The sequence below is a fragment of the Peromyscus eremicus genome, chromosome 5, assembly GCF_949786415.1.
Source record: "Peromyscus eremicus chromosome 5, PerEre_H2_v1, whole genome shotgun sequence".
Classification (NCBI taxonomy): domain Eukaryota; kingdom Metazoa; phylum Chordata; class Mammalia; order Rodentia; family Cricetidae; genus Peromyscus; species Peromyscus eremicus.
In genome coordinates this window covers 72,582,003-72,604,587 of record NC_081420.1, presented here as the reverse complement: position 1 = coordinate 72,604,587, position 22,585 = coordinate 72,582,003, and the positions used below count along the sequence as shown (strand labels likewise).

The 22,585-nt window shown below is 39.1% G+C and overlaps 1 protein-coding gene across 1 annotated transcript in view; it reads right to left on the bottom strand.

Annotated features, from left to right (window-relative positions):
• Positions 1-22,585, bottom strand: part of Gpr158 (G protein-coupled receptor 158) — a 376,347-nt gene that overhangs the window by 182,816 nt on the left and 170,946 nt on the right. Inside the window, exon 3 of the mRNA XM_059263676.1 lies at positions 674-776. Coding sequence (XP_059119659.1) covers positions 674-776 — 103 coding nt within the window. The remainder of the gene's footprint in view (positions 1-673; positions 777-22,585) is intronic.

Here is a 22,585-nt window from a genome sequence, read left to right as displayed (position 1 = left end):
ATGTGTGAGCGGCAATGTGTGAGCAGAAAACGACAGACCTTGATGGAACTTTTAGAACTGAGAATAACTCCACGCAAACATTCAGCCACAAAATTAGGAGCTCTGATTGTGAAGATCTGAATTTCCCAGACAATCTGAAAGTCATCAAGGATTACCTTCAGCCTCAGAAATCATGCCTGTGACATCTTTAATTTGGTGAGACACTGAGTGAAGGATCCCACTAATCCATAACTGGCAACCTGACCCATGGAAATTGAATAACAACTGTGTGTTGTTAAGCTGCTCGCTGGTAACTGTCCATGCACTATTGAAGAGTAACATAAAAAAATAAATTCACAAATAAAATAAAAGGGCAGAATAAGCTTTAGAAACTTTCTAGTAACAATTCTCAAAAATTAAACCTTAAAGGGTCATCTCCAAGAGCTATAACACCTTCAGGCTTTTAAATGTCTTGAAAACTAAAATATTCCCTAAGCACATGTCTTCATGAACACTTCACCCGAGCACTGAAAATGCCAAACCCAAACAAAAATCTTCTAAGTGATTCAAGAAGGCCAAGCCGATGAGCATTTGATCTTGTAACTTCAACAAGGTTAAACAGGAGTCTGAATGACGGTCAGCAGATGTGTTATGTGTGTGTGTACACGCATGCACAGAGGCAAAGAACACTTACTCTGAAAGTTGTTCACGGAGAAGACACGGGGATGATAGAATCCTGCTTTGCAAATGCACTGATAAGCTCCAAGCACGAATCCTAGGCCTTTGATTGGCATACACTACAGAGAAGAAAAGACAGCAATGTAATTGATCACAGTGTTGCTCACAAACACGAAGACTCACATATATTTTTTGTTGCAAATGTTATCAGAACCAGCCATTTTCTATAAATAAAATTTTTCGTTTTTGAACTTCTGTTTTAGGTTTGTTTGCCAGCAGCCATTTTTTTTTAAAGTAACAAAGTTCCCTTTCTAAGCATAAACTGTTGTAGCCAACCTTTCACGCATTCAGTTGTCTCAAGCATTCTGAGACATAGTTTCTATTTAAACCTCTCAGAGCATCTTACTGCTTCAAGAACTATTTCAAAACCCACATGAATATTTGATAAGTTTTTCCACAGTGGCTGTTCATGTCAAAGGAAGTATGGGGAGGTGAGTACATGGGTTCAAAAAAGCTGAGGCACAGAAATCACTTTTCTGACTTAAATATTCATTAGATTTCATCCTTGGATCAAACTAACACAAATTGTTGAGGGAAAATGCAGTAAATTTTAAGATGTAAATATAAAGGAGAATAATCTAGATAAAGTAATGATCCCAAAGGTTTGGACCTAAAATCCGTTTTATAGATAAATATTCTCCATATTCATAAAAAGAAGGCCTGTGACCAGCTGTGCAAAGTTAAAACTTCTAAACAGTAAAAGTGAAAAGACGGTTTTCTAATGCAGAAGTTTTTAAGATAAAATACTAAATAATTTAAATAATAATTCTATAGTCTAAGCTTAAAATGTATGAGCATCAAGACCCATTTGGTGTATTGTGAAAACATCAGGAAATGAAATGCATTTATGTATTTTGATTTCGAAGCCAGAGGTAGAGCAGAAACATCTTGAAATCGCCTCCACAAACACGTTCCTTCGTGAATACCCCTTTTCACACTTTGGTTTTATCCTTTGAGGTCCTCCACCCCCCTTTTTTTCCTTGGAATACAAACTTATATGCAATTGTATTTGTGGAATAGACTGATTCCGGGGGATCATAAACTGAAGACCTGTCTGGGCTACACAGTAAGTTCAGGGTCACTGTAGTTAAGTTGGCAATGCCTTGCATCAAATAAAATCTATCTACAAAGGCCTGGGGATGTAGCTCAGTGGTGCAGCACTTGCCAAGCATGCGCAAGAGCCAAGACTCAGCCTCAAGTACTGCAAGAACATAGGTTCTTGCCTCAAAGGAAAATAACATGTCAGGCGAGCGCCAGGCAATTCAACTAAGTTAACTGGTATTTACAATATAACTGCTGTGCACACAGAGACCACCTACAGGACCCAGTGGTCAAATTACACACTATTTGCAATGATCCAGTCACATTCCAGGCAACTACAGAATAGGTCAAATCATATTTCTGAACTTTATAAACAGAAGAACAAGTACAACATTTACTTTGGAGACTTCACAGAATTATGGCAACATTATATTGTACATGGTCAGTCATAAGTGGAGATTTGAATTCCGACTTGATCATATCCTAACCATGTGGACTTAAGCTAGTTCTCTGAACTCTCTCACCCATAATTTTTGTTTTAATTTGTGAGAACATTCATTCAGTGAGACAGACATACATACAGTTTGAAGGAGGTGGAGCTACCAAAATATTCCAATCAACTAAGTAGAAGGAAGAGGAAAAAAATTATGTTGACAAACCTTTTGAGAAGTAAAAGTGACAAGAGAAACATTAAGAATGGAGTTGCCAGCTGGGCCTCATGCCACACACCTGTGATCTCTGCTACAAGGAAGATTGAGGCAAGAAGATGGCAAGGTCAAGGCTTGCCTGAACTATAAATCAAGTTTAAAACTAGTCTGTGCAACTTAATGAAACTCTGTCTCAAAATAAAAATTAAAAAGAAGGCAGATACGTTAGACTACCCACTTAGCAGACACAAGGCCATGAGTTGGACCCCAGTACCACATAATAACAATAACAACAACAATAATAATGGCGTTGTCATCAACTGACCCAGTAAAGACAGATAGAGTAGGCTGGGGAAAAGATCACTTTAGTTTAGCAGTGCTAACTGTGGAAGTACTTATTTGAAATTTAATTGTAGATCACAAATTCTTGAACAGGAAAAGACACAAACAGCATGGTATTTAGGAAAGGTGTCTAGCCCATGTAATTTGGAAGTGAACTGCACAGAAATGACAGGTAAAGCAGTAAGTAAGATCTAGTAAGCCTGAATCACTAATGGAGCACTCACAGGCAAGGAAGGAAAGAAGACTAGAAACATGAGCCGTCAATCCCTTGGCCTGTTGTCCACTCACTGATCACCAGGGTCACTTTAGCTGGCTGGGCTAACTATGTGTCTGCCCCTTTCCTGACTCAGTACTCCACATGTCCCCATCCCCCAGAAGCTTCCAACCAGACTAAGACAACTTTCTCTACTGGAGAACAATATTTTTCTCTACTGGAATTTGAAGGTTAATGGTATTTATTAAGACAGTACTAATTTCTTGATGTTACTACTCAACAGTAGAACACCAATCCATGGAGAATTATTAAAGCTTAGGGCACATTTGAAAGTTTATTGCAATAAAAGTATTTCTGGACTACTAAGCTAACTTCAGAGCTGATATAACATTGGAAGTTTTTTAAAAATGTAGTTGATTAAATAAATACTGCCAAATAAAAAAGCCCTTGGACAACAATAACAAAAAAGGTACCCTAATTTTGTTACAGAAAACAGCAGCATGAATCCTTAATTACCTCAAAGTTTTTATTCTGCTCTTATTTCAATCTCAACGGAGAGAAGCAAGTTTTAGTTAGTTGAATCCATAAGTGTCCTATCCTCTTGTTCTGGCTCCCCCTCCAATATGGCGGTGCCTACAGGAACTGGATTGCTACAGTCACATAGCGTCGTCACCTTGGAGTGTAAGTGGCCTTCACTTATTCTTCTAGTAAGGATTGTGACTTTGCAGCCAACTTGCATCATTTGCCTATTCTATCTACCACCGCCAGTTCTTTGTTCATCTCCCAACTAAAAAAATCACACATTTTCAAGATTAGGAAATCATACGGTAAATTTGGTTCTGAAAGTCCCCTGTGATGTAGAGAATGTGCAACTGATGCTCCTCCTTTGGGAGCTGAGAAGATGCCTTTTTGACTTTCTTCTCCTTGGGAATGTAGAATAACAACACAGATGCTAACTTAACACAGGATAAAACCTTCCAAATTGTATGCCAATACTCATGTAAGATATTCACTTTAGATATTGGTGGTGTTTATTTGAGATATTAAAGTCTAAACCTCCCGAGCACATCTTCTGAATGTCAAGAAGAGTGGATGCAGGAAAGCAGCACGTCGTACAGGAGGCAGCTGTTCTGTGAGCAACCTTGGATAGACATTGAGCTTCCGTTTCAGAGTGACAGTCATTTGGTGAGTGAGGATGCACTCACTTGATGACGCTCACTAAGCTGTCTGTTCAGCTTTGCTAGAGGCGGGCTGAGGATGTAGCTCTGGTGATGTGATACTTGCATTGCATGCACGGGACCCTGAGTTCAGTTGCAACAGTGCAGAGATTTATCATGGAGCATCCCACACTAACCCTTGCTAAGAGTGACCTAAAACAGACCAATAGACGGAGTACCAAGAATTTGTTGTGGAGTGAAAACCCTCCTAGATTTCAAGATTTATTTGTGAATAAATTAAAAATCTGAATAGACCTGTAACTTGTAAGGAGATTGAATCAATAATCAAAAATCTCTCAAGGAAAAATGTTCCCAGAACCATATGCCATCAGTAGAGAATTCTATTAATCAAGAAACAAATTTGACTGTTTTATATAAACAATATGAAAGGGAAAAATCAAGTTATCTCCTTATAATAACACCAAATGAGTAAAATAATTACAAATAAAATTAACAAGTAGGTGGAAAGTTATATCAATAAAACTATAAACATTGATCAAATTAAATGGTCAGTTCTGAAAACATACAGATAAGTACCATTATACAGACTGAACAGGCTATATTTATATGTATATATATAAAATATTCATATATATATACATAATAACAGTTAATGGAAAAGAGGTCATGAATTTGAAGGGGTACAGAGAAGGATATATAGAAGAGTTTGGAGGGAGGACAGGTAAGGGAGAAATGTTGTGATTATAATCACAAAAACTAAAAAAAGAATATGTTGATATCTGTTATTCTACTAGACAATCTGTTTAAGCCGTTTAATATTATTAAAATATTTATGTCATCTAAACTGATCAAAAGATTCAATGCCACCCATATAAAAAATCCCAAAAGTGCTTTCAGCAGATAATGAAAAAAATCCAAAATATGTGGAATCTCTACTTTCTCAAAAAGCTACTACAAAGCTGGGCTGTGCTGTCTTGATTTCCAAACACAGTCACCAGCTGTGCAGTAAAAGCTAGAACACAGCAGGAAGGCACACTCAGAGTCTGATGGAATGGGGTGAAAGCTGGAAACAAACCCATACACATGATGTCATCTTTGACATGGGCAATGATGGCAGATCGATCTCTTTAACAAATGGTCCTGGAAAAACTGGGCATCTACAAGCAAAGAAATTAAGTTAATCAAGCATTCATCTATGATATTACTACAAAATTTGGTTCAAAATGATTAAGATAAAAACATATAGCCTACAAACACAAAACTTTTAGAAGAAAAATATATAGAAAAATCTTTGTGACGTTGGATTTGGAGGTATTTCTTGAGTATGACACTCAAAGCCCCAGGTGATTAAGCCAAAAATAGATAGTGGGGTTCTGGCAGGCTTCAATCAACTGCGTAGCAGAGAAAGAAATCACAAAATGGAAAGGTAATCTACAGAAGAGAAGAAGATATTTGCCAACCATGTATGCTTTGTTATACAATGAAGCTACCATACAATATATGTAAGTAAGAGCAGAATAAAAAGTTTGAGGTAATTAAGGATTCAGGATGCTATGTTTTCTGTAACAAATTTAGGGTGATTTTTGGTTGTTATTGTTGTCCAAGGGCTTTTTTATTTGGTAGTATTTATTTAATCAACTAGATTTTTTTTAAATCAGCACCCACCGCAGCAAAAAGAAGGCCACAAGCTATCCAGCCAAAAATAGGCAAAAATCCTTAAATAGGCACTCCTCTGAAATTAGGCAAATGGCAAACAAGCAGACAAAATGATGTTCAACATCCCTAATCATAGGAGAAACATAATCAAACCGACAGTGAAGTAACACTTCATATCCAACATTAAAGTCACTGTCAGATAGTGGGAAACATTTATGAATGAGAGAAAACTAGAAACTTGTGTGCTCTTGATGGGAATATAAACCAGGGCCACTACAATGGAAAACAAATGAAGTTTTCTTTAAGAATGAAAAGTTGAATTGTGATATCTTGAAATCCTGCTTCTGCATGTGTACCCGAGGAAACTGAAAGCAGTATCTCAACAAAGCATTATCAAACCCATGTTCACAGTGGCATTACTCATGATAGCCAGAGTGAAATTCACCCAAATGTCCATCAATGGATAAATAGCTAACAAAAAGTGTTATGTATAAATAACAGATGATATATTCAGACTAGAAAGGAAGGAAATGCTATCATTTGCCACAACGTGGCTGAAACTTGAGGACATTAAGTGAAATAATCTAGAGACAAAATGATAAACGCCATGTGATTCCACTCACCCATGTTATAGAAGTAAACTCAACTCACAGGAATAGAAAGCAGACTAGTGGCTGCCAGCACCCAATGGGAAGACAGGTAACATGGAGTTGTTTGGAAGCATAGAGATTCAACTTGCAAGACAAAAACTAACTAGAAAACAGACAATACTCTGTGAACACATCTGCTGAACCGTTCACTCGCGTAGGGTAAGATGGTTATATTGAATGCATTTAAATGTGGTTTAAATGGTTTAGAACAAAGTGGTCTCTCATTCTCCGGGATGAGTACCTTCTCGGTCATACTGTAAGTGGCTGACATGTGATTTATCTCACAAGTCAAGCTGTCAACTCCTGGTCAACAGAACCGTAGAGGAAACATGGCCAGTCTAACAGACACGACTGATTCTGTGTAGCCGAATACTAAGCACAGGGATGTCTAATGTGAAAGCTAGGCTGAGGTATATACAAGCCTTTTTTTAGCATTTAACAGAAATAATACTTTTGTATAAGACATTTACAAGCAATTCTGAAGAAAAACTAATCTAGAGTGCAAAGAGGAAGCAAAAAAATGCAACAAAATAAAGTTCAAATAACTCCCAATCCTTCATAAAATGGATGTTGGATGCCTTTTATTTATTACATTTTTTTTTTGCTTTGGCATTTTAAAAGTATAACCCATTGTCTGTCTTCTCTGACTTGAATGTACACATGTCTCTTCAGGATTCCAAATCACTGAGCAGTGGAAGCGAATTATGCTGACATATTTGAATCAACCCGAGAGCTCCTGCAGGCATCTGGCTCTTTTCTCCAGCACTAGGGAGCACAGACACTTGTGCTTTTGGAGTCCTTAGCTCTTACAGTTTTGAGCTACTAGCTATTATACATTAATCTTGAAAGGGACTTTACCTCTATACATGCTCTCCCCGCTGTGTTATGGTTATAATTCCCTGTATAAGTGGGAGCTGATTTACCGCACATGCAAAGAGTAATGGAGACAAATAATAATGTGTGTACTAAAAGAACAAATAGTTAACATTCCCTATGTGTTTACTGTACGCCAAACACTGTTCTAAGTGCAGCACAAGTCCCAGCTTACCCCACAGAGGGCCCACTACTATCTCTACTTTGAAAATAAGACCAAAGTGCAGAATACTAAAGTTCCCCAAAGCAACACAGTCAGCATGTGGCAAGGCTGGACCTTGTCCAGGGCCCTTCTCCACAGAGAGCAAGGACTGCTGGGCAGGAAGTGCAGCTTGTGGTGAGCTGTATTCCATAAAGGAGCAGCTGGCACTAGCACATGGTGGCTCTAACATCTGTTTTGATTGTTCCAAAGCTTTATTTTTCTGTTTTTCTTGGTTTCAGGGAGTATTCAATTCTAAATTGATCCGTTCCTAATGCAGAATTCCTCAACTTGGATCTTCAGAAATAAATTTTCCCTTGGTAGCCATACAAGGAAAGTGTTTGTTCTCTACCTAGATTTCCTGAACATAGAAGCCTGGGTTTGGGAAGCTGGTTTAGTGGGCAAGCTCTGATTTAGGACTCCAGCATCCATGCATCAGCCAGGTGGGGCTGTGGCACCTCTAAGCCCAGCAATGGAGATGGGGGTGGGGCAAAGACAGGATTGTTGGAGCTTGCTGATGTGCATGCTAGCTCTAAGTTCAATGAGACACCCTTACTCAAGGAGATAAATCAGGGAGTGACAGAGCACGGCATCCAAAGTCCTCCTCTGGCTACTTCATGTATGCCTGCATATACATCACACACACATACAGTGCACACATACATATATGTACCACACATATACAAACACACACACACACACACACACACACACACACACACATTTACCACACCACACAACAAAAGACCCTTTTTGTCTCTGATACACCACAAGGCCTGTTCACAGATCCAGAATCCCAAACTAGTCCAACAAACTCAGCAATGGATGCACCACAGTGGTGAGTACCGATCTAGCGATCTAGCAATCGAGCCTAAGGCAGCAATGGGTGCTGGTGCAGCAAAGGAAGCTTATACAGCAATGGGAGTCAGAGCTGCTGCGAAAGCTGCTGCAGAGATGGAAGCGGCAGGGTTTCCATGGTAGCCAATGTTGTCCCTTCCCCACCCCCCCCCACTCCTGAATGGCAGATACTGACTTTGCTGCTTTGAGAGAAGACTGATCCCCTTCCAGAAAGTCTCCTGCTGTGCTGAATTTACTAAGCCCCATTCCAAAGCAGATGGCAGTGCCACAGAAGCTAGAAGAAAGGGAAAGCTTGACACTGGCAAGACGAGGAAGCAGTAACCGAGTCTCCTGGGTTTGAAAAAGGCGGCGGCTTCGCTTGCCTCCTTGCTTCCAAGTTTGTCTTTGTAGAAAAACTGTAAAACGGTGAACCTGCCTATTTGGAAATGGATTTGTGAGAACACGTTACTAAAACAGATCAAGTTATGATGAGAACCCAGGGGCTTCTTCCCTCTGATAGTTAGCCCCGTTGTATAAAGGTAAAGGGAGACTCAGCCACAGAGGAAGTCTGCAAGGCCACCGGGCAATGGTAGGGCACACACCACCATACATGCCATCACGTCATCATCCAGGGAAGCAAGGACCTATGAGCAGCAGACAATGCAGCATGTCACTGGTGAGAAAGAGGACTACGCCTGTTGCTAAAATCTTCCTAGGGAAGACGTAAGCAAAATCCACCCCTCCTCCTGTGGTCCCAAAGACAAACCGAGATATGGTTCCACCAAAGTTCACTCGGGGGAGTCAAAGAGTTTATAGGGCTTCCTTATAGAGCATCAGTGAGGGGTTACTTACTGGAGTATGGCTGTTCTCTGAGAAAAGGCAGCACCAAAAAGTCTTTACCCAGCTGAGAGGATGGCTTTTCATAGCTGTCCCCTCCATAGACGGAGCCCTCCCCCGCCCCAGTCTTCCCTCACCCCCTCTCCCCCAGGCCATGTGCAATTGGGGCAGATTTGCATCCAAGAGATTGGATGGAGTGGCTGTACACTCCTGTGAGGCTGCCATAACCCTACCTACCTCTCTGTGAGGGAGTGTAAACAGTCAACAAGGCCAACTTGGATGATCATATGCAAGTGAGCACAGCTAAATGCCTAAAGATGCCAGTTGTTTGGCTTGGAAGACAGCCCTGTACAGTAACTTTAACTATCATGCAGTAGCTGCCTAAACTTGTTTTAAAACCATGAATGACTGGGACAGGGGGCAGAGATGAAAATGTTTTCATTTATGATCTATTTCAGCTTAAAAATAAACTATTTCTATTATTAATATTTGTGTTCTTTCTATAGTAAGTGAGTCCAACCCTCAAAAAGCAGGGTTCTGGGATAGCATAGAACACACGAACACACACACACACACACACACACACACACACACACATCACATCACATCACATCACATCACAAATATGCACATGCAACAGAATGCTCACACGGATTGATCCAACTAGGGAAAGGAATGGCATCTCAAAGTGAGGGAATCCAACTTTCCAGATCCATAGGCACCAATAGCCCCAGATACTTGCTAAACACAAATTCTTAATGCTTGTTACTTTTAAAATTGAAATACTTCTCTCTGCTACCCCACAAACTCACTGTGTCTCATCCTTACACTGGATAGCCTGTTTCCCTAGGGTAATAGTTCCTAAGCAAACCTTCTGTCAGTCCCAAGCTCCTTTCTACTGATCACCCCATTTCTCCACAGGGTTAGCTCTCTGCATCTGCATCTGCATTTGCCTATGCCCCCTCCCTCCTCAGTGCACAGCAGCATGGCAATCATCACCCACCCTCCAGTGAACAGACATTGCCTAAGCCACGGTGTCAAAATGACGGAAGCCCTCTGGGGAGGCTTTCTTAACCTTCTGGCAGCACAGCTGGCTGGCAGTTTCCTTCATCAGACTCTTCCCTTGGGCTCCTCCTATTACATTTTCAATTCCCTTCTCCCTTCCTTTGGTACTCCTTCAGTCCTGAAGTGATGCTCTTTCTAGCTAACTGGAGTTTCCAGAGTCCTGGTCTACATTTTTTTTCTCACTCTACACTTGGTTTACGTATTATCTTCTAATTTTTGAGCAAGTGTCAAGACCAGCTGAGTAGTTTCTAACTGCAAAGGCCTGGATTAAAAACTTCTCTTCCTTTTACCTCTAACTTTCTATCTGACACAAATGGGAAGTTGACCCTTATCTTCGTTATTCCCACTATAATGCTCAGAAACCTCTGTAACCACTTAAGCCATTAGTACAACTGCCTTAGTCATGGTTTTTCAAGTTTGCGTCCCTTTAAGCATTTCCTACACATTTTCCTTTGTAATTACTCTCAGTTTCACAGACTACATAAGGGTTGTTATTATAAAGGTTAAAATGACAAAGCGTTTCTGGAACACATACTGGAAATGATTTAGTAATTGTGTAAACAGTTTACAATGAGTATATCTTACAACCAAGCAATTGCTTTCAGAAACATATTTGTTGACTAAAATATTCCGAATATTTGTTGAATGAAAGATATATGAAATTACAATATAATAATAAACATAAAACTAAAAATCAGGAAAAGTAAGTAATTTATATCATAAATCAATTTAGCTCAATCTAAGACAATATTAAGAAACATGCAAGTTGGGGATGGAGAAACGATTCAGTGGGTAAAAGCCCCGGCTGCTCTTGTAAAGAACCTATGTTCAGCTCCCAGCACACAAATGGTGGCTCACAACCATCTCTATCTCCAGATGCAGTGTACTCAACATCCTCTTCTGATCTCCATGGGTACCAGGCACACATGTAGCACATAGACATCTGTGTTGGTGAAATGTGCACAGGCATAAAATAAAAAAGAAAAAGAAAGATGAAAGTTGTAAAGGAATATATATGATTTCCATTTTATTAAACCCAACAATATATAAGCTTATAAAGTATGATTAAGAACTTATAAATATGTAAAATAACAACATAAATAAACAATATAAAATTCAGACTTTTGGCTACTTTTTGTTGGGTTAGTGTAAGAACAGGTAGGGGTACACAGGGAATTGCTTTTGTTCCCCATACAATATATTTTGATTATATTCTTTACCTTCCCCTAACTCCCCCCAGACTCTCCTCACCCACTCAACTTCATGTTCTTTCTCTCTCTCCTCTCTCAAATAGCAAATTAAGAAATAAACTCAAACAAATTAAAAAGAAAACAATAAAAAATACCAAAATAACACACATACATACACACACACCAAACAAAAAAAACAAAAAACATGGAGTATGTTTTGTGTTGGCCAACTGTTCCTGAGCCTACCCTGAAGTATGGTTAATATACCCGGTTACACTTCATTGAAGTAATCTGTTTTTTCCTTTCCCAAAAGGTATCAGGTGCAAAGAGCTTCTTGGTTTGCAATGGAACTTTGTGTTTATTTCCTCTTCTAAGTGCTGGGATTTTGTCTGGTTTGAACTCTGCTCCTAAAATGCAGTTTCCTTGGAGCAACATACCACTCTTGACTTGGATGAATCTTTCTGTCTTTTTTCCGATATGGATCTCTGAGCCTTGAGGAGAGGGGTTTGATAAAGACATCTCATTTCGGGCTGAGTGCTCCAAGGTCTCTCACTCTCTGCACATTGTTCAGTTGTGGGTATCTGTGTTAACTCCTATCTACTACAAGAAGGGGCTTCTCTGATTATGGTTGGGCAATGCCCTGCTCTATGGGTACATCAATATGTCACAAGGAATCACTTTATTGCTATGTTCCTTTAGCAGAATAATAAAATTTGATTACTTTCCTCTAAGCCTGTGACCTACCTAGTCTCAAGTTCTTGGCCACTGTTACAATGTTAGGTATGGATCCCATTTCACAGAGTGGGCCCTATATCCAGAAAGTGGTTGGTTGCTCCCATAACATTTGTACCACTATTGTGTCAATGTATTTTGCAGGCAAGTTACTGTTGTAAGTTTCAGGGTTTGCGGGTGGGTGGCATGTAAAGGACCTTCTAGCACCATGAACACTAGTCAGTAGGGGTGAAGATTCAAGTTGGGCACCAGATTGATTTCTCCATGTTTGTTGATTTTACTAGGTGGTACCTTCAGCAGGAGTGTCTTGCAGTCAGGTAGCGGGGGTAGCCAATATCTTTGGCAATAGCCTGTGTTGTATAGCTGGTGGTCTATGGGGCCCCTTTGGCCAATGACTCAACAGATGGAACCATTCCTGACACTGAAGGTTTTATTTGGTCGCATAGATGTCTAATTGGGTCATTGTCTGCCCCGTTATATGAATTTCCTTTCATATATGTACCTATCTTAGGAAGCTTTTAAAGTCATAGGCTTCCTTATGGCTTTTCAAAAGGGCTTTGGTGTTAATTGTCCCTCCCATATTCCCTTCTTTACTCTGCCCTCCTGTCAGCCTCCCTGTTTAATCCTCCTGTTCCAGTTTTGCCTTTATCTCATTATGACACTATACTATAATTTCCCTTCCTTGGAAGATCCCCTGTATTTAATAGTCTGTTTGTTAAGCTAGATAGCAGCTATTTTATATATATATATATATATATATATATATATATATATATATATATATATATATATATATATATATATATATATAAAATACATACATATATGATAAAGCATTCAAGCACCTAGCATGTAAAAGAACATATTCATGATGTGCAGATATTATTAAATATAAAAGGCATTAAAATTAAACATGACTTTTGACTAGCAGAAGGCATAAAGAAAACAGTCAAATTTCAGAATAGGGAAAGGTACCTTAATACATACAATGTAAAAGACTTCATATGATGAATATCAAACAACTCTTATATATGAATAAAGAAAAAAAGAACGCCTTACTGTAAAACTGAGCAAAAGCCTTAAATCAAACACCAGAATGGTTAATAAACACACGTAGCATTTTTAATCTCATTAGACATCAGAGAAAAGTACTTTTTTGTTTTTGAAACAGGGTCTCATGTGGCCCAGACTAGCCTAGAGCTCACTATGCAGCTGGAAATAACCTTGAACTCCTGATCCTTCCGTTTCCACTCCCAATGACCATGATTTCACTCATGCACTATCACACCCAGTTGAGAAAAGTCACTTTTAAGTAACAAATACACAATCTAAAAGGTCAAATTTATAAAAGAAGAGAATAGGGCTGGATAGATGGCTCAGCCGTTCAAGGCTAGGCTCACAACCAAAAATATAAAAAAAGACAAGACAGTTACAAGGGCCTAGGCAGAGGAAATGGGGTTATTTGGGGGAAATGTTTATCCAAAAGCACAGTTTTTTAGTTAGGAGGAATAAATTCAGATCTTTAACATAGTAGACTGTTAACATACTCAGCTAACAACAAGGTAACATAAACTTGAAAAATGGTTGAAAGGTTTCATATGCTCTCAATGCACAAAAAATGTGAGTGATGAAATGGTTATTTTAATTAGCTTGATTTGGTCATTCTTTCTATCAAAGCAACATGTTACAAACCATTAATATATAATTTTCAATTAAAACTCAAAAGCTAAAATAAAGTAACTGATGTATCTAACAAAATCGGTAAAATTTAACTGTCAATCTCAATGCAAGTGAGAATATAGAATTTTTTTAAAGCCTTAATAATGAACTCCCAGATACGTAAATGACTGTCAACTGGAAATGACTTCAGCATATCTTTTAAGTACAAAAATAACATACCAAGTTGAGCCTGCTGTCCCAGCCCTGTAATCCTATCTCCTTAGAAAGCTGAACAAGAGGATCACAAAATCAGGAATTCCTGGGCTACAGCATGAGTTTTAGTCAGCCTGGACAACTTGGAAAGAAGCTGTCTCAAAATAAAACCTAAAACAGGCTGAGGACATAGCTCACTGATGGAGATCCCTAGTTCAGACTCCACTATTGCAAGAAGCTTAACATAAAGAAAAAAGATAATATATCCTGCTAGGCAGTTATTTCAAACAAAAGTACATATGTATATATTCTATATATACTATATATACTATATATACTATACTATTAGCACTAAACTCAAACTATAATAAAATTAAATGTTCATCTGTATCACAATGGGGAAATAAATTATGCTAGGTCCATATAACAGAGGAATATACAATGAAAATAGTCCAGTATTACAAGCAGCAATATGAATGTGTCTCCCAATCACACAAATAATGCAGAATAAATTTCATCATATATTCTGAATTACTTTATTTATAATAAAAACTAAAATGGAAAAAATTATACTATATACTGTTAAAAATCAGAATATTTGCTGAATTGAGGGAATACTGAAGAATGGTGGGTGGGCAGGGTACACAAAGCTTTTTAAAGTTCTGGAAATTCTTTCCTTATTCCTTGAGCATGGCAGCATCTACATTGGAGTGTCGTGTAGGATTATTGTCTTTGCAACAACTCACTCTACGCCATCCCTATGGCTATGTGCCTTGAGGCAATGTTTTACAACTCACTAGAAAACATAACATTATACTGCAGCCTCCCACGCCCCCAAAGTATTTTTAGTTCCTTTCTCCTTTTACCTGTGATATCAATTCTGCTTTCTAAAACTTAGTTGAAAGAATCATAATATAACATCTATTCTAATTTGGGTGACAGAGAAGAGATCCATGTACTAAAATAGAAGGCCATAGCTTCTGGATAATAAAAGGCATTCTACAAACATCACATCAAACTCAGAATGGATTTGCATGCACTAAATTCTTGGCTGCCTCTCAAGTATTAAGAAAGTGAAGATACATTTGCATATCCCCAGTGAGACTTTGGAGAGTTTTTCAATATAATTAGCAAATCAGCTCAAGAATAAAGGGCAGAGGGCTAAACCAAAAGGCAAGGACTGTACTGCCTACTAAATTCTACATTAAAACCAAATGCTATATTTCCAAATGGCAGTCGATTTTCTTTTATTGTGGGCAGAAAATAAAATATTATTTACCATTTGCATAGAAAATCATCTTAATTGGTATAATTACTATCATTCTCAGATAAAAAAGAATATGAAAAGTGTATTTTAAAGACGATTCATCTCGGGATTCTACAAAGAGCTTCAAGATGCATTTGTCCTTAGCTCACCATCCAAATACAAAATGTTTTTTTTAAGACAGCAAAAAATATATTTAACATACAAAATGCTTTCAAAATGGCAATTGCACAAAGAGTTGAAACATCTGTGATTGGCTTTCCTACTGAACGTTAAAGTAGGCTCTTTTAAATAAGCTCTATGGGCAGCATATCCAAAGTCCAGGACTCGCCCCTCCAGTGTGAGCTCTTGAGGATGCTTCACCTCATGGGCTACACTAAATCTTTGAGCAACAAGGCAAACATTTGTGTGGAAATAGAAATGTTAAGGAAAGTAGCTATGTCTCTTTCATGGTCCTCGAAGCTGTAAGTGAGCAGCTCACTGACACTCAACAGGTGTCCTAGGCTTTATGAAGAGCAATTTGTAAAAGGAAAACAAAATGTGATCCAATAAGATACACATGAAATTCATAAAGATAAGGTATTCAGAACTCTAAGAAACTCTCAAAAGTACCAGTTGGTCTACAGAATCAGAGAAAAAAAGTCCCCTCAAGGAACATGGGGTCTATGGCACAAATACTGACAGAGATTTAAAACAGGGTTAGTTGTTTAAAACTTATACACAATGTGTTTTTTCATTTTTTGTTTTGTTTTTTTCTTTTTCTTCTTTTTCAAGACAGGGTTTCTTTGCGTAGCTTTGCGCCTTTCCTGGAACTCACTCTGTAGATCAGGCTGGCCTCGAATTCACAGAAATCCGCCTGCCTCTGCCTCCCAAGTGCTGGGATTAAAGGCGTGCGCTACCACCGCCCAGCTTACACAATGTGTTTTAATCATATCCACCCAGCCCCCTTTCTCCAGCTCTTCCAAGATCCACCACCCACTCCCCTACCCACCTGAATTTAAATTTGGGTTTTTGTTTTTAGCCCATCAAGACCAACTTGTGCTGGCCCGGGGCAATATTCTCTGAGAAAACCGACTCTCCCAGCAGCTAACAACTGCCAATAGCCCCGAAGCTTGGTGAGATTTCAAGCTCAATGCCCATCTCCGTGCTGGAGATTAGTCTGTCTTGGGTTTGCACAGGCCTGGTGGGTGCTATTGCTTCTTTAGGAGCTGTAGGCCAGTGAGGTCCCATAGATCCCCCAAACAGGCTAATGTCAATGCCAGAACTTGACAGGAAGAGCCTATTACTATAGACACCACGTACTTGAGCAACAGTCCGTGGGTAAGTTAAGCTGGTGCTGACCTGAAGTTTCATCCACACTGGCCAGCTTTTGTAATAGTGGATGCTTCTATGCCAACTACTGGAGGAGAAAAGTCATCGTCAGTCACATCCAGGTGCGAACCCTGTGAGCTACAGTGATGAGTGGCCTGGCGAGACACACACACCTACTGGTGCAATAGTGGCGTGGACGTCGTGGGAGTGAGCAACCATTTCTGAGAGGGAGCAGCTTTAAAGCCCCCTTTGAAGATGGGACTGCCAGGCATTCACATGTGTGTGAGCTCTACTAAAGCGCTATCCATTTTTTTATTTTTATTTTATTTTATAATTAATTTAATTTTACATATCAGCCACGGATTCCTTTGTTCCCCCCCCCCCGCCTTCCCCCCAGTCCATCCCCCATTCCCATCTCCTCCAGGGCAAAGACTCCCCTGGGGATTGAGTTCTACCTGGTAGATTCAGTCTAGGCAGGCCCTCTGGATAAGTGAGACAGCTGATTAGCTTGATGTGTTTGGGAGGCATCCAGGCAGTGGGACCAGGACCTGTCCTCAGTGCATGAGCTGGCTGTTTGGAACCTGGGGCCTATGCAGGGAAACTTTGCTCAGCCTGGGAGGAGGGGACTGGACCTGAACTATGCATTTTTATTTCAAAAATTTAGAAGGAGAGGCGAGGGGAAAGGAAGAGGAAGCAGACAGCAGGGGCAAAGCAGGAGAGAACCAGAGGAACAGGAGGGAAGAGAGGACATAATTGAAAAGGTTCTAACCCCAAATATATTTCATATATGTGTTCCATATATGAGAAACCCCAATAAAGTCATAAAAAGCCTATTTGAACTAATAAATTCATCAAGGATACAAAATGATAGGGGGAAAAATCCACTAAAATACCACCAAAAAGAGTGAAAACTTAGAAACAAATTCAACAGAACAACTTCAAAACTTGTACTCTTAAAACCAGAAATCACTGTTAGAAAAATAAGACCTAAATAAATATGAGTCCTCCTATATTTATGAGCTAAAATAATCAATGTCCTTGCAAGCATGCCAGTGTGTGTGCGCACATATGTGTATGTATGTGCACATATGTGTATGTGTTCATGAGTGTATTGTGGGGAAATCTGTGTATATGTGTGGGGACAGTTGTATATCTGTTTGTAAGTGTACATTTGCATATATGTACATATGTGTATGTGTGTATGGTGTATGTGTGTGTAGTATGTATGCCCATGTGTGTACAGGTACATGGTATATGATTTGTGTATAGGTATGTGTGTGGTGTGTGTATGTGTGCAGTGTGATTGCACAAACATGTACATGTGTATGTTGTATGTGTGGTATATGTCTGTGTGTATGTGTGGTATATATGCATGTGTACATATATGTGTATGTGTGTATTTGGTGCTGAGGGTTGAACAGAGGGCCTTATGAGTGCTAGGCAAATTATCTACTACTGAGAAATACCCTCAATCTAAACACTGTCTTAAAACCTCAATACTACTCAGATTAATGTACAGTCAACACAATCCCTATCAAAAGCCAAGCAATCAGTAAGGGATATAGTTCAGTTGGATCACTTGCCTATTATGCAAATGCCCCTGGGTTCCATCCCCAGTAACATGAAAAATATCTACCATTTTTGAAGAATGAACTGGCTGATCTTAAAATTCATAGGGAAATGCAAGTAATCGAGAATAGTCTAAACCAGTGGTTCCCAATTTTCCTCATGCTATGATCCTTTAATACAGTTCCCCAAGTTGTGCTGACCCCCAACCATAAAATTATTTTTGCTCCTACTTCATAACTGTAATCTTGCCACTGTTATGAATCACAATGTAAATATCTGTGTTTTCTGATTGTCTTAGGTGATGCCTGTGAAAGGGTCATTTGACTCCCCAAAGGGGTCACAACACACAGGTTGAGAATCCCTGGTCTAAACAATCTTGAAAAGGAAGAAACAGAAGAGTCATGATTCCTAATTTCAAAACTTACTGCAAAGCTACAGTGACCACATCAGAGTGGTCCTAACATCCCAGAAGTACCCACTGTGGACACAAGATGGACACATTCATATGATGGAATATTCTGCCATAAAAACAATGAAATGATGATACATATTACAACATAGTCTCTAAGTGAGATTAAATAGATATGAAATGCCATAGGTGGCATAATTCCAATATGAATGGGATGCCTAAATCTGGCAAACCCACAGAACAGAGAATAATTTGTAGTCTCCACATGCCAGGAAAAAGGCTGGATAAGAGTCAATAAAGATGTACAGTTGCCTTTGGAGGGGGCAAGAATGTTCTCAGACAAGATACTTGTTCTGGTTTTATAACTTTGTGAATGTACAAAAAAGTGGGACCCCTCAAAAATTAAATTTTTTAAAAAGGAAATATAATAACCATGATGATATTATACAAGTTCATTTGAAGAGACCAGAAATACATAGGCAAGATGAAATTATAGGCTCTTTAACAACATTAATTCTATTTAAAACACTTTAAGACATGCTGAGACAATAGTATCTACATTATGCAGATATGTATTTTTCCTAATCATCTATAATAGTTTTAAATAAATTATCAAAAATAGCTCCATATCCCTTACTTCTTTGAAACAGCAGGCCCCTCCATTAGCTCATAGCCTACCAGCACTAAAAGTTTTACACTTCCAACTACTTTACATATTTCCCAAATAACCACAGTTTTAGATGTTTAATTTAGAACCTGCCTGCCTTGTATACTCTGTAAAACAGCACATGATGCCCACTAGACAATCAGAATGTCTATACTACCCCCTAGGAATTATCTTGCCTTCCCCTCTGATGAAATAGATCCTTAACTTTCACCGTGCACAAAAATCAATCCAGAGTTGTTAAGAAAAATTAATGTAAAGCCTGAAACGTTAAAAGTGCTACAGGAAAGTATAAGGGAAACACTCCAAGATAGAGGTATCAAACTCCTCCCATTACCCAGCCCCCAACTCCAGCAAGCATTCCCTGGGAACCCAGAGGCCACTCTGGCCAGGGAAGCAAGTAGGCTAGCAGGTCTCTGCCTCTTCCTCTTCTCCTCCAAATCCATTTCCCCTGGTCTCATCCCCAGCTGTGTAGCAGACCACCTGCTGCAGCCTCTCCTCCCCGCTTGCCACCACCTGCAGTGGATCACATAGATCTTCCCCTCCAAAATTCCTTTCCCCAGCTCATCCCATTATCCCAGCCCCCAACTCCAGCAGCAGGCATTTCCTAGGAACCCACTAGCTGGAAGCAAGTAGGCCAGAGAAGCAGGTAGGTTAGCATCAGATCTTCACTCTCCCTCCTCTTCTCTATGTTAATCCTCCAGTCTCATGCCCAGCTCTGTAGCAGATTAACTGCTGTGGTCTCTTCTCACACTCTGCCCCCATTCTCAGGGGACTAAACAGATCCTGGTGGAACACTCCACTTTTCTCTCTCCTATGTTCCCCTTTACCCCCCTATCCTAACCCATATCCATTCCTAAGTATCAATTCCTATATCTAGAAACACATTGTACCAGTTCTCTCAGTGGACACACCTAGCAGAATTCCCTAATAGGCTACACACAGCCACTACACTCTCCCAAGAAGCAGAAAGGGCAAAAGAAACCAAGGAACTAAACACTGACCCAACAAACACAATCTTCCCAAACCCAGATGTCTAGGCACCAGCAAAAAAAAAAAAATGCAATCAATAACAACCAGGTCAGTATGTCTCCAATAGAGCCCAGCAACCCTACCATAGTAGACCCTGAGAATCCAATACAGCTGAAGCAGAAGACAAAGACTGTAACATGACCTTTATAAATATGATACAGGTCTTAAAGAGAAAATGAACAGATCCCTTAAAGAAATCTATGAAAACACAAACAAACATTTGAAGGAAGTGAATAAGACAGAACAAGACCTGAAAGTAAAAATAGAATCAATAAAGAAAACCCAAACTGAAGGAAATTGAGAAATGGTAAATTTTGGAACTCAAACAGGAACCTTAAAGGTAAACCTCACCATCAGAATACAAGAGATGGAGAGAGAATCTCAGGTACTGAAGACATGATAGAAGAAATTGATACCTCAGTTAAAGAGAACATTAAAACCTGAAAAACTCCAGGCACAAAGCATCCAGAAAATCTGAGACACAATGAAAAGACCAAATCTATGAATAATAGTAATATAGAGGAAGGAGAAGAAACCCAGGTCAAAGGCACAGAAAATATTTTCAACAAAATCACAGAAAAAAAAATCGCTTAACTAGTGGAGGGGATTCCTTATGAGAAGGATCCAGAACACCAATTAGAATGAACCAGAAAAGAAATTCCCCTCAGCACATAATAGAACACTACATGTACACAACAACAACAACAACAACAAAATAATATTAAAAGCTGTAAGGGGGAAGACTGAGTAACATATAAAGGCATATCTATTTGAATAACACCTGACTTCTCAGTGAAGACTCCAAAAGCCAGAAGGGCCTGGACAGATGTCTGCAACTCTAATAGACCACAGATGCCAATCCAGACTGCTACACCCAGCAAAACTTTCAATTAAAATTTAAGTAGTATCTATCTACAAATCCAGCCCTAAAGAAGGTGCTAGAATGAAAACTTCAACTTGTAGAGACTAACTACACCTAAGAAAACAAAGGGAATAAATAATCCCAGATCAGCAAATCAAAATCCACACCACAAGAACAAAATAACAGGAACAAACAAACACTGCTCATTGATAACTCTCAACATCAACTGTTTCAATTAACCAACAAAAAGACATAGACTAACAGAATGGATGAGGAAAAAAAAAAGATTTATCTTTCTGTGGCATCTAAAAAACACATGTTATATTTTTATTTGTTTGTTTGTTTTGGGAAATGGTTTCTCTGTGTAGTTTTGGTGCCTGTCCTGGATCTTGCTCTGTAGACCAGGCCGGACTCAGATTCACAAAGATTCACCTGCCTCTGCCTCTCGAGTGCTGGGATTAAAGGCATGCAATATATATATATTTGAGGTTTTTTGGGGGGGCAGGCAAAAAACACATGTTAACAACAAGGATAGCTGTCACCTCAGAGTAAGAGAATGGAAAAACGTATTCTAAGTGAATGGACCTAAGAAGCAAGCTGGTATAGCTCTTTTAATATCTGACAAAATAGACTTCAAGCCAAAACTAATCAGAAGAGATTAGGAAGGGTACTATATACTCAACAAAGTAAAACTCCACCGAGATGAAGTTTTAATTCTTAACCTATCCCAAACACAAGGGCACCCAATTTCATAAAAGAAACACTAACACAGCTTAAATCATATACTGACCCTCACACACTGATCGTGGGAGATTTCAATACCCCATTCTCGTGAACAAATAGATCATCCAGATTAAAAACTACACAGAGAAAGGCTAGCGTAAACCACATGAGCCTGACAGATATTTCAGAACATTTCACCCAAACACAAATGAATTTACCTTCTTCTTAGCACCTCATGGAACTTTCTCCAAAACTGACAACATACTCAGACACAAAGCAAGCCTCGACAGATCAAAAAGTATATGAATAACAGCCACACCTTACATGCCCACCATGCATTAGGCTGGATATCAACAACAACAGAAACAGCAGAGAGCTTTCAAACTCATGGAAATTGAGCAATTCTCTACTGAATGAAGAGTGGGTCAAGACAGAAATTAAGAAAGAAATTAAAGACTTCTAGAACTGAATGAAAATGAATACACAACATACCCAAAATTATAGGACACAATTGAGGGGGTTCTAAGAGACTTTCACTAAGTGTTTATATAAAGAAATTGGAGATCTCATACTAGTAACATAACAGCACACCCGAAAGCTCTAGAACAAAAAGAAGTAATCACATGCAAAAGAAGTAGACAGCAAGAAATAATCAAACTCGAGACTGAAATCAATAAAATAGAAACACACATACAAACAAA